The 14,048-nt window shown below is 42.0% G+C and overlaps 1 protein-coding gene across 1 annotated transcript in view; it reads left to right on the top strand.

The window, feature by feature from the left end:
• Positions 1-3,083: 3,083 nt before the first annotated feature.
• Positions 3,084-14,048, top strand: part of GLDC (glycine decarboxylase) — a gene marked incomplete at its 5' end in the record, with an annotated part of 44,169 nt that continues 33,204 nt past the window's right edge. The window contains 3 exons of the mRNA XM_082782823.1: positions 3,084-3,338; positions 3,437-3,515; positions 11,526-11,661. Of these exons, the coding sequence (XP_082638949.1) occupies positions 3,084-3,338; positions 3,437-3,515; positions 11,526-11,661 (470 nt within the window). The remainder of the gene's footprint in view (positions 3,339-3,436; positions 3,516-11,525; positions 11,662-14,048) is intronic.

Genomic DNA, 14,048 nt, shown 5'->3' with positions numbered 1-14,048 from the left:
TTGCAACAAATGGCTTTGCTGTCTGAAATCAGCTTCTTCTGAATTTAGTTTGTGATTTGGGTCTCTCTCTCTCTCTCTTTGAAACCAGGGAGACAACTTATTACTTCAAATACAGGCTTGTAGAAGTTATGGGAGCCTATTCAGGCATAATGGAATAGTTTAGATAATTCTGATTATATCAGAGGACTTCTTCCATGGTTATTATAGAAATTGAAAGCTGGCATGACTTCAATGATCTTTGGTGCAAAGTAAATTTATTTTTAGCTTTCAGAAGTAATGATGAGTTACCCCATTACATTCAGAAGACAGACAGTAAAAGCCATCCTACAATTACGATGATATCTGTGCATCTACTGGGAATATATTTTATCTTTCATTGTTACTCTATTTAAATGTCTGTGTAGATACATGTCCTCAAAGCCACTACACTTTTTTCTGCTACTTTTTTATAAAGGTACACATTTGTAACTATGTCAATTCTATCCTCAGAAAAGCCTAGCTGAAACAGAGGAAAAGGAGGCAGCAAGGTTTCTGTAGGTACATCTGTGATGAAAGAAAGACTAGGGAAAATGTGGAACGAAACAGGAGACCTGATCACCCAGGATATGGAGAAAACTGAGGTACTCAATGGCCTTTTTGCCTCAGTCTTCACAAACAAGAGCTCTGGGCACAAACAAGAGCTGTGGGCACACCCACAGAGAGCAAAGGGTGGGACTGAGAGAATGATGTATGGATGAATGTATGAATGATGTGGGACTGAAAGAACTGCTGTAGGACAGTACCAGGTCTGAGACCATCTAAGGAACCTGAAGATGCACAAGTACTTGGGAACTGATGAGACATATCTGTGGGTCTTGAGGGAACTGACAGATGAAGTTACAAAGCCACTGTCCACCGTGTTTGAGAAGTCATGGCAGTCTGGTGAAGTCCCCACTGACTGGAAGAGGGGAAACATAACCCCCCATTTTAAAAAAGGAAAAAAGGAAGACCTGGGGAACTACAGGCCAGTGAGTTTCACCTCTGTACCTGGCAAGATCATGGAGATGATCCTCCTGGAAACTAAAGCACATAGAAAACAAAGAGGTGATTGTTGCCAGCCAACATGGCTTCAGTAAGGGCAGATCATACCTGACAAATCTGGCGGTCTTCTACAGTAGGGTTATAGTATTGTTGGATAGTGGAAGAGCAACTGACATCATCTACCTGGACTTGTGCAAAGTATTTGACACAGTCCTGCATTATATCCTTACTTCTGAATTGGAGTGATATGGATTTGACAGATGGACCACTTAGTGAGTAAGGCATTGGCTGGATGGTTTCACTCAAAGTTGTGGTCAATGGCTCATTGTCCCCGTGGAGATCAGTAATGAGTGGTGTTCCTCAGGGGTCAGCATTGGGACTGGCACTATTTAACATCTTTGTCAGTGACATGGGCAGTGGGATCGAGTGCACTCAGCAAGTTTGCTGATGACACCAAGCTGTGCGGTGTGGTCAACATGCTGGAGGGAAGGGATGGCATCCAGAGGGACCTGGACAGGCCTGGGAGGTGAGAAGGACCTGGGAGTGTTGGTTAATGAGAAGCTCAACACAAGCCAGCAATGTGTGCTTGCAGTCCAGAAAGCCAGCCAAATCCTGGGCTGCATCCAAAGCAGTGTGGCCAGCAGGACAAGGGAGATGATCCTCCCGTTCTGCTCTGCTCTTGTGAGACCCCACCTGGAGTCTGATTTTCAGCTCTGGGGTACAAGGAAGTGTAGCACAGGGAAGACATGGACATATTAGGACGAGTCCAGAGGAGGGCCACAGATATGACCAGAGGCTGGAGCACCTCTCCCGTGAAGACAGGCTGAGGAAATTGGAGAAGAGAAAACTCCAGGGAGACCTTGTAGTGGCCTTCCAGTACCTAAAGGGGGCCTACAGGAGAGTTTAGAAGGGACTCTTTGTCCGGGAGTGTAGTAATAGGAGGGAGAATGGCTTTAAACTAAAAGAGTGGAGATTTAATTAGATATTTAGAATAAATTACTCATTCTGAGAGTGGTGAGGCACTGGCCTGGGTTGCCCAGAGAAGCTGTGGATGCCCCATCCCTGGGGGTGTTCAAGGCCAGGCTGGATGGGGTTTGGCAATCTGGTCTGGTGGAAGGTGTCCCTGCCCATGTCGGGGGTTTGGGACTGGGTGATTCTTAAGGTTCCTTCCAACCCAAATCATTCTGTGACTCTATGAGGTTCCAGCTGACTTCTCTCTGCTCCAAGCTGGCAGACCTGTGGCACACCAGCCAACAGCCTCAGCAGCTTACAGAGGGTGCTGTGCCACCTGCCCTCTTCTCTGCCCCTGAGGCCTTTTAATCAGGTCACAGCTTCGTGCCCTCACAGAGGGATGCAGCCAAGGCAGAGAGGTAAATTCTCAGAGGATTTTAACAGCAGCCTTGTAGCTGTCAGCCATTTAATTGCTACTCCTTCATGGGGCTATCCTCTGAAGGTAAAAAGGAAGAGTCACCAGTGCACCACAAAAACAGTGACCAGGATGATGTGTAAAAAGTGTGTCAAAATTGTAGTACAGAAATAGCAAGCATGAAGCATAATGTATAATGTTATCTAAATAATTCTGTTTCTAGCATTGCCTCTAAATAGGCTGAGCCCAAATTTCTTCTTACTAATGTCAGATATATCTAAATAAAACCAAACCGCAGCAATGGAAATGCCACCCAATATTGACTGTATCCAGAAAAGTGTACATCTTGATTAGAGATATTTCTTGGCACCTATGTCAGCTTTCCTACAATGATGATATTGATGTCTATAATGAGATTAATCACAGGCGGATAGATGGAGCACCGCAGAAGGAGCACCAGAACTTTACTGTTGGCTTTGTCGGGGGGAGGGGAGGGGAGCCTCGGCACCGGGGTCAGGGCCGAGGGGGGCGGATTTTTTTGGGAAGGTTGGGGGGTGGGGGGCAGGTGCCGGCGGGGAGGGGCGAGCAGGGCGCCGCCCCCCCGCCCCATTGGCGCCGCCGGAGGGGGCCGCGCCGCCGCCGCCCCCGCCCCGGCCACAAAGCGTGGGCTGCCGGCGGCGGCGGCCGCGGCGGGGCCATGCAGAGCTGTGGGCGCTGGTGGGGGCGGCTGGCGGCCCGGGGGGGACCGAGGCACCTGCGGCCGGCTGGGGGCGGTGGGCAGCACCGGCACAACCAGCAGCAGCAGCGGTGGGTCGGTGGAGGAGGAGGAGGAGGAGGCGATGCGGCGCGGTGCATCGAGCAGCTGCTGCCGCGGCACGATGACTTCTCCCGGCGGCACATCGGCCCCCGGGAGGGGGAGAAGAGGGAGATGCTGCGAGCCCTCGGGGTGCAGGTGGGCGTCCGTGCGGCGTATGGGGGGGGGAGCTGCTGCTGGGGGTGTCCGTGGGGTCTGGGGTCTGCTAACGCCGGCGTGCCGCCGCCTCTTTGCAGAGCGTCGAGGAGCTGATGGATAAAGCCATCCCGGGCAGCATCCGGCTGCGCAGGCCGCTGAGGATGGAGGACCCCGTGGGTGAGTGACCCCGCCGCCCCCAGCCTCCTCCCGGGCTCTGCCTGTCGCAGCTCGGGGAGGGAAAAGCCGGGAGCCGCCTCTCGGCTCGGGGCCGCCGCTTTGTCCCGAGATCCCGATGCGGAGGGGGAGGCGTGGCGAAACATCGCCCCTTGGCGGGGCTGTCGGCCCCGCGCGGCTCCCGTGCTTCTGCGCGGCGCCTTTGTGTGCTCCCCGCGCCCCCGGGTGGGAGCGTGCACGCCCTAAAAGCCTGCAAAACCTGCGTGAACCCCCCTCTAAGCGGTGCCCGAGGGGCCGCCGGCTGGCGTTTTGAATCCCTCCGCCTGAGGGAGATGGGTGCGGAGCAGGAATGTGAGGCATCTGAGCCAGCTATTGTGGCACCAGAGCAAATCGCCGTAGTCAACTTGATGTGGCTCAATGAGTCCTCATGTTAATATTTTTAAAAGTTTTCACTGTCTAGATATATCGGACATCACGTGTAAACATAACGCAGGAAATCCAGGGAGCGAAGGAAACCCTTAACAATGCACCCACCTAAGCAATTCCAGCAAAACTTGCAAATCTCCTTGGCTGTTCAGATACCAGAGGCGATTTGGCTGGTATTAGCTTTGTATTTATGTCTTGATCCCTTGCCTGGGTTGTTGTGGTCCCTATGACTGGCTCCTCGCATTGCTTACCAATGTACCACAGCTGGAGTGTGCTTGCTCAGGAAGTCCTGGGTGGGTGCCAGGTGGGGCATTGCCATCAGGAGCAGAGCCAGGGAGCACACCCAGGGAAGCTGGGGCTGGGATGATGGAGCTGGGCATTGGCAGAAAGGTCCATCTGGTGAAATGCTCCCTTAGTGCAATGACACTTGATTTTCTGGTAGTTTTCCCACCCTATGAGGGTGGGCAGGAGAAGTGAGGTTTAATCATCTTCTTCTCTCCATGTGGCTGCTGCTGTAAGTACTTCCTTTGTGAGCTTTTCTATAGTTAATGTACTTTGGTCAATACTCCCTGACTGAAGAGGTATTTGTGTTTGTCCTCAGGAAAGAGAACTTCTTAAATACTTTTTTATAGTCTTTAAGAGGAGACAAATTGCCACTAATAAGTACTACTTAAAAAAACGTTCTTCATTTTTGGGACTCTATACATGATATCCTTACAAAGTTTTATGTTTCTAAAATAGACATTACTGTGATACTGTACAGTTAAGAATAAAAAAAAAATCACATTAATGAACACCAAACCAGTGATGCCAACTTAAGTCAAAATCTTGATGCAGTTCTGCGTGTTCTCATACTGATTTTCATGTTGTTTGAAGGCAATATCTCTTAAATCAACTATGAATTAGTGATGGTCTGTTGTATGCAAGTTCTTGCTGTGCAAGGGGACCTCATTAGCTAGTGGTGCATGTAGTCCACTGGCTCTTTGCTTCATTTGTTATGCTGTTCAAGTTCTCTTATACTTTGAAAGAATGTGACTGTGATGCAGTCTCACATTGCGATGCATGCGGTGAGTTCTCAAAAGAGATGAAGTACAGAAAACTTTTGTCTGTACACTACTGCCTTTTCTTCTTCCCTCAGTGTGACAGACTAGCTGTCTTTTGTAACTTGTGCAAAATTTTGCCACTTAGTTTTCCACTCCATTGGTAGCAGAAAACTTCACAGCTTGTTAAAACAGAGTTAGAAGTGTCAGCTTAAAGTTACGCAGTTTCACTTCGAACACCTTGGACCTAGAACAACATATTCTGGATAAAACTTGATTCCTTGGTAATGTACAATTAGAGAGAACATGTCTTTCTATTTACCAGTGTGGAATTAACTTATGTAAGTACAGTATATCATTTCTCATCCCCATACCTTGTACTAAAACAAAATAACAAATGGGGAAAGTGTTGTGAGAACTGTATCATTTTTTAAATGTGCTCTTTTTGTTTGAATGAAGACAGTTTTGCCCCTGCTATTCCCAGAACTCATACATGTGATGAGAGAACAGGGCAAGGCCATTAAAAATGTGTTGTTTAACTACAGTATTTATAAAGTTCTTACTATGGCAATTTCTAATGGTTTAAATATACACTTCCATTTTTCTGAACAGCTCTGTTTCAATAAAAGCAAATGGTGGCTCCTGACATAGTGACAGGTTAGTGTGCAACTGAGCAATTGAGCTGTACTCAAGCTACTCCTTCATATTGAGAAATGCAGTTGAGCCTGCATTGAAGTCTCTTTAAAGTTGTTGCTTACAGCTAGAATTATAGCCCATGAAAACTATGCATATACCATAAATGATATGTCTGGATGGGTATCTTATGTCTCTGTAATTACTTTAATTTTTTAAGATTTTATAGCCTTAAGCCTTGTCTCAGATCTAAATGTGAAATAACAGCTATGCTCCACATGCAGAAAAAGGAAACACAGGAGAAAAATGTCCATTGAGGACTATGTATCAGCTGAGGACAGCTGATCTAGGCAAATTGACAAGGCTCTCATGTGAGCTGTGAAACTGTACGAACAGCACAGAGAAGGAAAAGATATTTGATGTATATATCTTCAAAGTTTGATTAGGTGTGGCAGTGGGATTGTTTTGCTTTACAGATCCTTCACTGGTAATGCCACAAATTATCTAAGTTAGAAAATCAATCATCTGTCTGTATGCAACAGCAGTAAAAGAAATCCTCCAGCTTATGTTGCAGTTTATATTGAAAAGCCGTTTTAAATGTTATAGCATATTCTACCATTCCTAAATAAAACATCTCATTACAGTATAAGCACTTCTTTGTGTTATATTTCCTAGTTTTCTTAGCATAGAAGTGTGCTTCAAACTTCATTACTTCCCTGACAGACAATATATTGACAGAGAAAGACTCTAGCCCCGAGTGGATATTAGCATATGTGTGAATGGTAGATACTAAACTTTACACTTACAGGTGTGTACAAGTGCATCTACACTAGGAATGCTCTTTCAGTTTTCTCAGCACTCTTCTGGCAAACGTCTTCTAGTATAGACATGGTCAGTGGTGAAGGAGAAAAATAGTGCAACTTGTGCTAAGAAGTATTTGAAATGAGTTGCTGTCATTGGTATGACAGAAGTATCCATGTTCCTCTGCTGCCAGAAAGGAAAAAAGCTATTTTAAAAGTGCCTGCTGCCATGAGCCCACTGACAGTCAATGCTGTAAAACCTCCTGAACATAACAGTGAAGGCCAGTAGGGACCAAGGAGTTAAAAGTCCTGGTTTGCAGGACTTATTCTGAACTTACTCTAGAAGGGAGGCTTTTTAGAGTCAGCTTTTTCTGCAGATTTAGGCCACGGAACATGTTATTTTGGCATATAGCTTCTGTTTAATCAATATTCACAACAAAGGCTAGGCATCTGTTCAATATGTAGTTATTTGTGATCAGCTGTTATTACAGAGCATTTTCCCACTGTGACTACAAGTGAACCTTAACAGCTAGCTTTTTTTTTTTTTTTTTTTTTTTTTTTTTTTTTTCAATTACTGAAGGTGCTTTAGCACATATGTAGTGCCTGACCCATTTGAAGTCAAAGAACAGATCACTTTATGAGTAACCCTCCTTTTAGCCCTGAAAACTGACACTGTGTATCAGTAATGGCTATCCCTGCAATGCTGCCTATTAATCCAAATTCTAGGCTTTGAATTAAAAGAATGAGTCTATCAATTCTACCATGATTTCTTCCAAAACATTCCTACTTGTTCTATAAAACCTAAGGGGTTACAAAGATTAATCTACAAAACCTGTGTAAGGAACCAATTGAGTCTACAGCCTAAACCTTTCTGAAAAGGATGTGGTTCAGAAGCAGTCATACTGTAAGAGAGACTGTTTCTGTTTTCAAATTCAACTGCTATGCAGGTAAATCTCAGCATGTTCAGGCTGCCTCTGCTTTCCAGGCAGGCTGGGTAAGTGTAAGTTGTAAATCTCAATCTGTTTCTCTCACTTTTTTTTTTTTTTTTTTTTCCTCCCTGTTGGCTCCTCTCTGAACTTCTCTGGATACTCTGTTTTTTTGCAGGTATCTCATAAGTGTTTAGCATAGTAGCTTTACACTAAAAGACTAGCAGAAATTTATTTTATGACAGGGTAACTCACTTCATACTGTTTTTGTGATGTATTTTGCCTTTTCTACCTGTGGATGTGTAGGGGGTGGCAGTCCTGAAGTGTCCTTGCTGAACTCCTAGTGGTAGCTTTAGTGAGTTTTTTTCCACAGCTGTCTGATAAGAGTGCTGCAAGATCAATGAACTTTATCCTGGGTACTGTCGCTGATCATATCTAATGTAATAATGAGGGGAATAAAGATCAACTGCAGGTGACTTACCTGGCAGTTTTACTTCTTGCTGAATAAGGTTCTTAAAGGATTTATAGACTTCTACCAGTGAAATGAATTAAAGATAAAGGCACTTCAGCCATAGTTTCAGAAACTAGCAAGAAACATCTAAGTTTGATAGCCAATTTCCAACTGTTTCTTAACAGTAGTAAATTTTCTAATTCCATTTTACTTCCCCAATTTGTATATTTCTTCATTTTACCTGTTGCTGGGGAGAGCTGAGAGAAATTTGTAATGCAACACTGAGGTCTTAAAAGTTGTGGTTTTAACTTGCAGATATTGACACTTGCTGAAATACTAGTCTTGTTCAAGTGTTTTAGCCTCAAATAAACATTTACAAGATGTGTTTTCACTACATATGTCCTAGGGTACATACAGCAGAATAAATGTATAATTTTCTGGACTCAGTGACCCTTCTGTCCCCTAAGTTGAAAACTCAGCAATTTGATTTTGAAAAAGGGGTTATTAGGCATGTTTAAGATCACTTTTGTGGTTAGCATTCTTCTGCCTTTCTACTAGTGTCAGTCACTTAAAATGCAGTGCTAGACACCTTTCACAAGTCATGTTATAGGCGTATGTTGTTAAAAGCTAGGCTGAGGGGAGTGGAGAATACAGCAGCTGCTGCTGGGAACCAGGATGTAAGGTCCTGCTGAGTCTGGTGGGACCCTGGGGAGGTGTTCAACCCCACCCCTGCCCAGAGCAGGCCTAGCCCAGGCTGCTCGGGGCTTCACCCAGCCAGGGAGTGAGGGCTTCACCCACCCAAGCTGCAGAGGCCCACCCTGCCTGGGCACTGGCTCGGTGGCTGGGCTGTCCCAGTGGTGAAAAGCTTCTCCTTGTCTCCAGTCTGAGCTTCTTGTGCCTCAGCCCGAGCCATACCTCCCATCCTCCCACCACGCACAACTGTCCATTGCAGGGTTCCTGCTATCAGGAACAGTCAGAGTTTGGGCCACCATGTATGCATCGATTTCTTTGACCCTTGCTTGGGTTAGTTTTGCTTGAATTCAGAACTATACCAATGTGAAGCAAGCACCGAATGCGTGGAAAACTAACTTGCCATAAATCCCTATGGACTAATGTTTGCTTTTGTCCAGCCAGACTGGATAGACACTTCAGGGGCTGTTGACTTGAGTTGCTCAGGGGTACAATTCCTTATGGGACACCTTAAAGAGATGTCTCATGCTTTGAGCTGCCTCCCAGCAGCGTGGGGCACTGTGAAGGAGTAGTCATCCCAGGTCTTTTTTGAAGAAGCATGCCAAATGTTGGAGGTGTGTATTTGAGCTGCTAATGCTGTTGCCCTTGTTATGACTGATGGAGCAGGGCGAGTGAAGTGATGCAGGAATGGAGTGAGTGTGCCCTATAGTATTTCACTACCTTTGTTACAACTAATAGTGTGACTGTTCCCAGAGGTAACTTTCATAACTGTGAAAATATAGCCAGTGCTGTATGTGGTTCTACCTTTAAGTTGGAAGTTTAATTGGGGCTTAAGCTGCTTATGGTCTTGCTAAGGCTTTTTGTTTTGTGCAGTGCATCAGTGTGTAAATGGTGTTGTTATTTCAGGGAGCTCTGTCAAATGTTCAGTGTGTTCACGTGATAGTTGTTAGCTGTATTTGCTGAGAAAAGACTCTTAACTTTCTAGAAGAAATGCCCAATCAAGAAGACAAAGGAAACTGTCTGGCATATAGTACAGTGTTTGTGGTATGTGTTTACTATGGAATTTATGCTTTTCATGCATTTTGTGTGTGTGACATTTTGGACTAGTGAGCAAGATAAATGATAAAAAGACTTCGGCCTTCAACTGAACTTGGAGTCAAATGAACAAATGCTTTGGAATTCCCCCAAAATTGATGAAGTTTGAATTTTGCAAGAATACAATGCTCCCCTTTAAACTGAACACAAAACCATCTTTCATCGAGGTTTTGGTTTGCAAGTGATAGAGGAAGATCTCAGTAATGTTAAAGCCCTTACTAAAATAAATAACAAGTGAATCTGTTTTGAATAAGTACTGTAGGAGGAGGATGGGGGAGTGGAATTGTTTACTATGTTTTAGAAACTTTTCCTTGGACATTGCTGATTTCAAGTATAAGAAACATATGGCTCCTGAATCTCCAGGGAAAAAGGAGAAAAAACAACCCACCCTACAGTTTACTAAAAACAATAAATTAACTTTTGTATATTGAATGTAACAGTAGACTGAGTAAGAGGCAGAGAAGCAATGAGCTTTGAAGTCAGAACTGAAGAATCCATACAAAAAAAAAAAACCTTAGTGGTCAGAATTATGATTTAGATGACTGTGGAATAAATTAATTGGGAAAAAAAAATTTTAAAAAATCTTTAGGCATTGAATGCAATACCAGCTCTAAGAGTAAAAGGAAGAAGAGAGATGACCTCTGTAATCAGAGATGAAGTGCTAATATCTATGGCTGCAGAAGAAATTAATTCAAAACCATGACATTTTCTATGGAAAATAATTTGCCAGCAGATTCAAGAGCAATAAATGTTTTGACTTGAGCTTTCTTGATTGGAATAACGTACAGTGAGAAACAAGATTTTAAACATTCAGGTCCCAAGCTTTTCTGTGTTGATAATTTATACACTGATATTTCAAAGTCTGCTTTTGAGATTGCAATGCAGAATGAACAGAAGAACTTAATGCAGCTGCTGTCCTGCAGCTATACAGCAGTTTCCAGGGTCACATCTGGGGATAAATACATATTTTAAAAAACATGTAAGCATTTCAAGTAAGAGGAAGAAGAGACATGAATTCTGAAATAAGAGCTGAAGTGGTAATATCTATGTTTGTCCGCTTCAAAAGCATTGTATTGTAATCTTTAAACTAGATTGGCAGATAGATTTCAGAGCTAATCTTACATGGAATTTCTTAAGATAGAAATATAGTATTCACACACTATATTTTAATAAACTGATGAAGCATACTAAAACTAAATGAATAAAACTCTTCCATTCTATCAATTGCTTATGGAAAGTGATTGAAGTCTGTAGAGGAAAAAAAAAGTTCTTTAATATTAAGAAATTACTACTGAATGATTGATGTGAGTCCTGTTTGTGCAAAAAAGGCTCAGTTAAGCACACTAAATCATAGTTATGAGTGGTTATAGCTTCATCTAGTGCTGATTCTATGAGACTTGGCTAATGAAAAGTCCCTTCTGAGATGCATTTTAATGCATATGCAAGAGACCCAGAATGTTTATTGCATTAAAAAAGAGAGCTCCTTAAGTCATTTGCCAACATCTTTCTCACATTTCGTTTTCTCAAATTATCATTTCCACATTGGTGGGAACACTGTTGTTCAGTTCCTGCATTTTTTGTCAGAGAATGAAACTCGTGTTGTTTAGTTTTACTTAATGTCTTAAAAAAGGTGTAACTTCCTAAAATTAAATATTTGCAACTGAACTGTCAAGTCTGGTTAATGTGAACAGACAACCTAGGAAAGTTATATAGATATTTAATTTTGGTTGTATCCAGATCAGCTGTTTTTGAAATGACTGGGGAAAAATGCCCGTATTTGGTGGAACTTAAACTTCTCCTGAATATTTTATCATTTCAGCCTTACTCTGTTATTGTTTATATGTGTGTCTCTGATGCTGTATTTTTTTGCTCAGGAGTACAAGTCATTTTAGTTAAACTCTTCTAGCATTATGTGTAACTGAAATTTTCTGACCTAATTTTTTCTCAATTAGGTGAAAATGAAATCCTTGAAACTTTATACAATATTGCAAGCAAGAACAAGATATGGAGGTCCTATATAGGCATGGGTTATTACAACTGCTCAGTGCCTCAACCCATTGCACGGAATTTGTTGGAGAATGCAGGATGGTAATGTACAACATTTTCTTGTTAAATGCATATGTATAAATACGCATATGAAGTTCATCAAATCTAGAGCACAGGCAAATATGCCTCAAAGCTATTTTTCTAAGACTTTCATATATTTGATACTGGTGTGTAAGTGCAGTTTGTACTGAAGCTAAAAAGGAGAAAGAATGGAGATACATATATGTAATTTACTTTAGAAGATGCTTTTCCTGTAAAACGTTTCATTGACTTAAAAGTCACAATTCCTATTTATTATGAACTAAACCAAGAATATTTCCATTTGCTTTAAGGAAACATTAGAACTTATCTCTTAAACAGAAGTAATTCTTTCCTAGCTTCTTGTGAAAACTAAAGCAGCTCCCTCCTCCACTGCTGTGTGTTGGGTGGAAGTTGTTAAATACCATGCAATAGTCTGATTATGGTCTCAGAAAGAGAACAGGAAAGCAGACTCAGAAATCTTGAAGGCTTTTCTTTTAAAAGTCTTGATATTTATTTATTTATTTATTTCATTCTGAAACAAGAGAACTTCAAAAGTTTGAATATATATCAATATAGTATGTTACTATTTGAACAAATAATTTACTCCACTGACGCCTGAAAATAGGTAGGCAGAAATACTTGATAATTCATTTTTGAAGAGACTGAGAATATCATACTTTGTTCTTATCATCAAATTGATGTTTAATTTGTTTGGGGAAAAGTCAAAAAATGACCTGGCTGACAGATATGAATTTGACTGGTGTTTTGATGTTGCTCAAATGTAAAAAGGGAAACCTTTTAAAACATTAATTTGTATATTATGAACAGTATTAATTAAATAAAAATAGACTTTTGTTTCTTGATATTTTTTTTATTGGCAAAAGCACCAAGGCTTGATTATGAATACTCATTCAGTATCGGCATTGTTCTAAAGAACTGTAACACAGATGTGGTGCAACAGAAAAACTAAAATTAATGCAGAATTTCACTTTCCACAGCACTGAATATCATTGATACCATGTGTTGTTTCATTTGGTCTAGAAGTTCCCTTATCTATAGTCAATAACATCCTTTTTTGAAGTGTATTAAAATAGTAAGTGACATCTTAATTACCATGTAATCTTGTTTTAACACAAACAGTAGTTGAAGTTCACGCAGAATCACACAAATGTCTAGGTTGGAAGAGACCTCAAGATCATTGAGTCCAACCTCTGACCTAACACTAGCAAGTCCTCCACTAAAACATATTGCTTAGTTCAACATCTAAACGTCATTTAAAGACCTCCAGGGATGGTGACTCCACCACTTCCCTGGGCAGCCCATTCTAATGCCTAACAACCCTCTTGGTAAAGAAGTTCTTCCTAATATCCAACCTAAACCTCCCCTGGCACAACTTGAGCCCATTCCCCCTTATCTTCTCACCAGGCATGTGGGAGAATAGGCCAACCTCTGCTTTGCTACAGCCTCCTTTAATGTACTTACAAAGAGTGATAAGGTCGCCCCTGAGCCTCCTTTTCTCCAGGCTGAACAAGCCCAGCTCCCTCAGCCGCTCCTCATAGGACTTGTTCTCCAGACCCCTCACAAGCTTCATTGCCCTCCTCTGGACTCTCTTGAGCACCTCCATGTCCTTCTTGTAGTGAGGGGCCCAAAACTGAACACAGTACTCGAGATGAGGCCTTACCAGAGCCGAGTACAGGGGGACAGTCACTTCCCTAGCCCTGCTGGTCACACTGTTTCTTATGCAAGCCAGGATGCTGTTGGCCTTCTTGGCCACCCGAGCACAGTGCTGGCTCATATCCAGCCAACTATCCAGCAGTACTCCCAGGTCCTTCTCTGCCTGGCAGCTTTCCAACCAAATTTATATGTTTTTAAAAGTCGAGTAACTGTAAAAAAAAAAAAAAAAAAAAAAATTGTTGCATAGATACTATTTTTTGTATTTTAGGTTATCATAAATGTGTATATGTATCTGCAGCTGTCTAAGACTATGAATTATTGGTCTTGTATGCTTTATCGCATCTCAGACTTCTGAAATGACTACAGAGTTGCAATTTTTATATCCAAGGAATCTACGCAATACATTTAAACCAAGTTTTATTTGGTCTTATTCCCATCTTCTTTTTGCAAAATATGTAAACTAAATATTTCATTTCAGTGGAACAAAACAAATAGCCAATTGCTAGAGACAAAAATAAGAACAATATAAAACTAAGTGAACCAAAATAAACTACATATTTTTAAAACCTAAAAAACTACATAGTGCCAGTAAAACAAGTGGTAGAGTCTATCCAGAAATCTGTTCTTGGAGTGTCCTAAATCAAATTAGAATTCTAGAAACTAAGCTTACAGAAGGATGATAAAATAAATTTATTAGGAGTTATGCAAACGTCATAAGTATACAGGCTTTGTGG

This window comes from Aythya marila (assembly GCF_965140915.1).
Source record: "Aythya marila genome assembly, chromosome: Z".
NCBI lineage: Eukaryota > Metazoa > Chordata > Aves > Anseriformes > Anatidae > Aythya > Aythya marila.
Note: the sequence above shows the minus strand (reverse complement) of the source record. Positions and strands in the feature narration are given on the sequence as shown.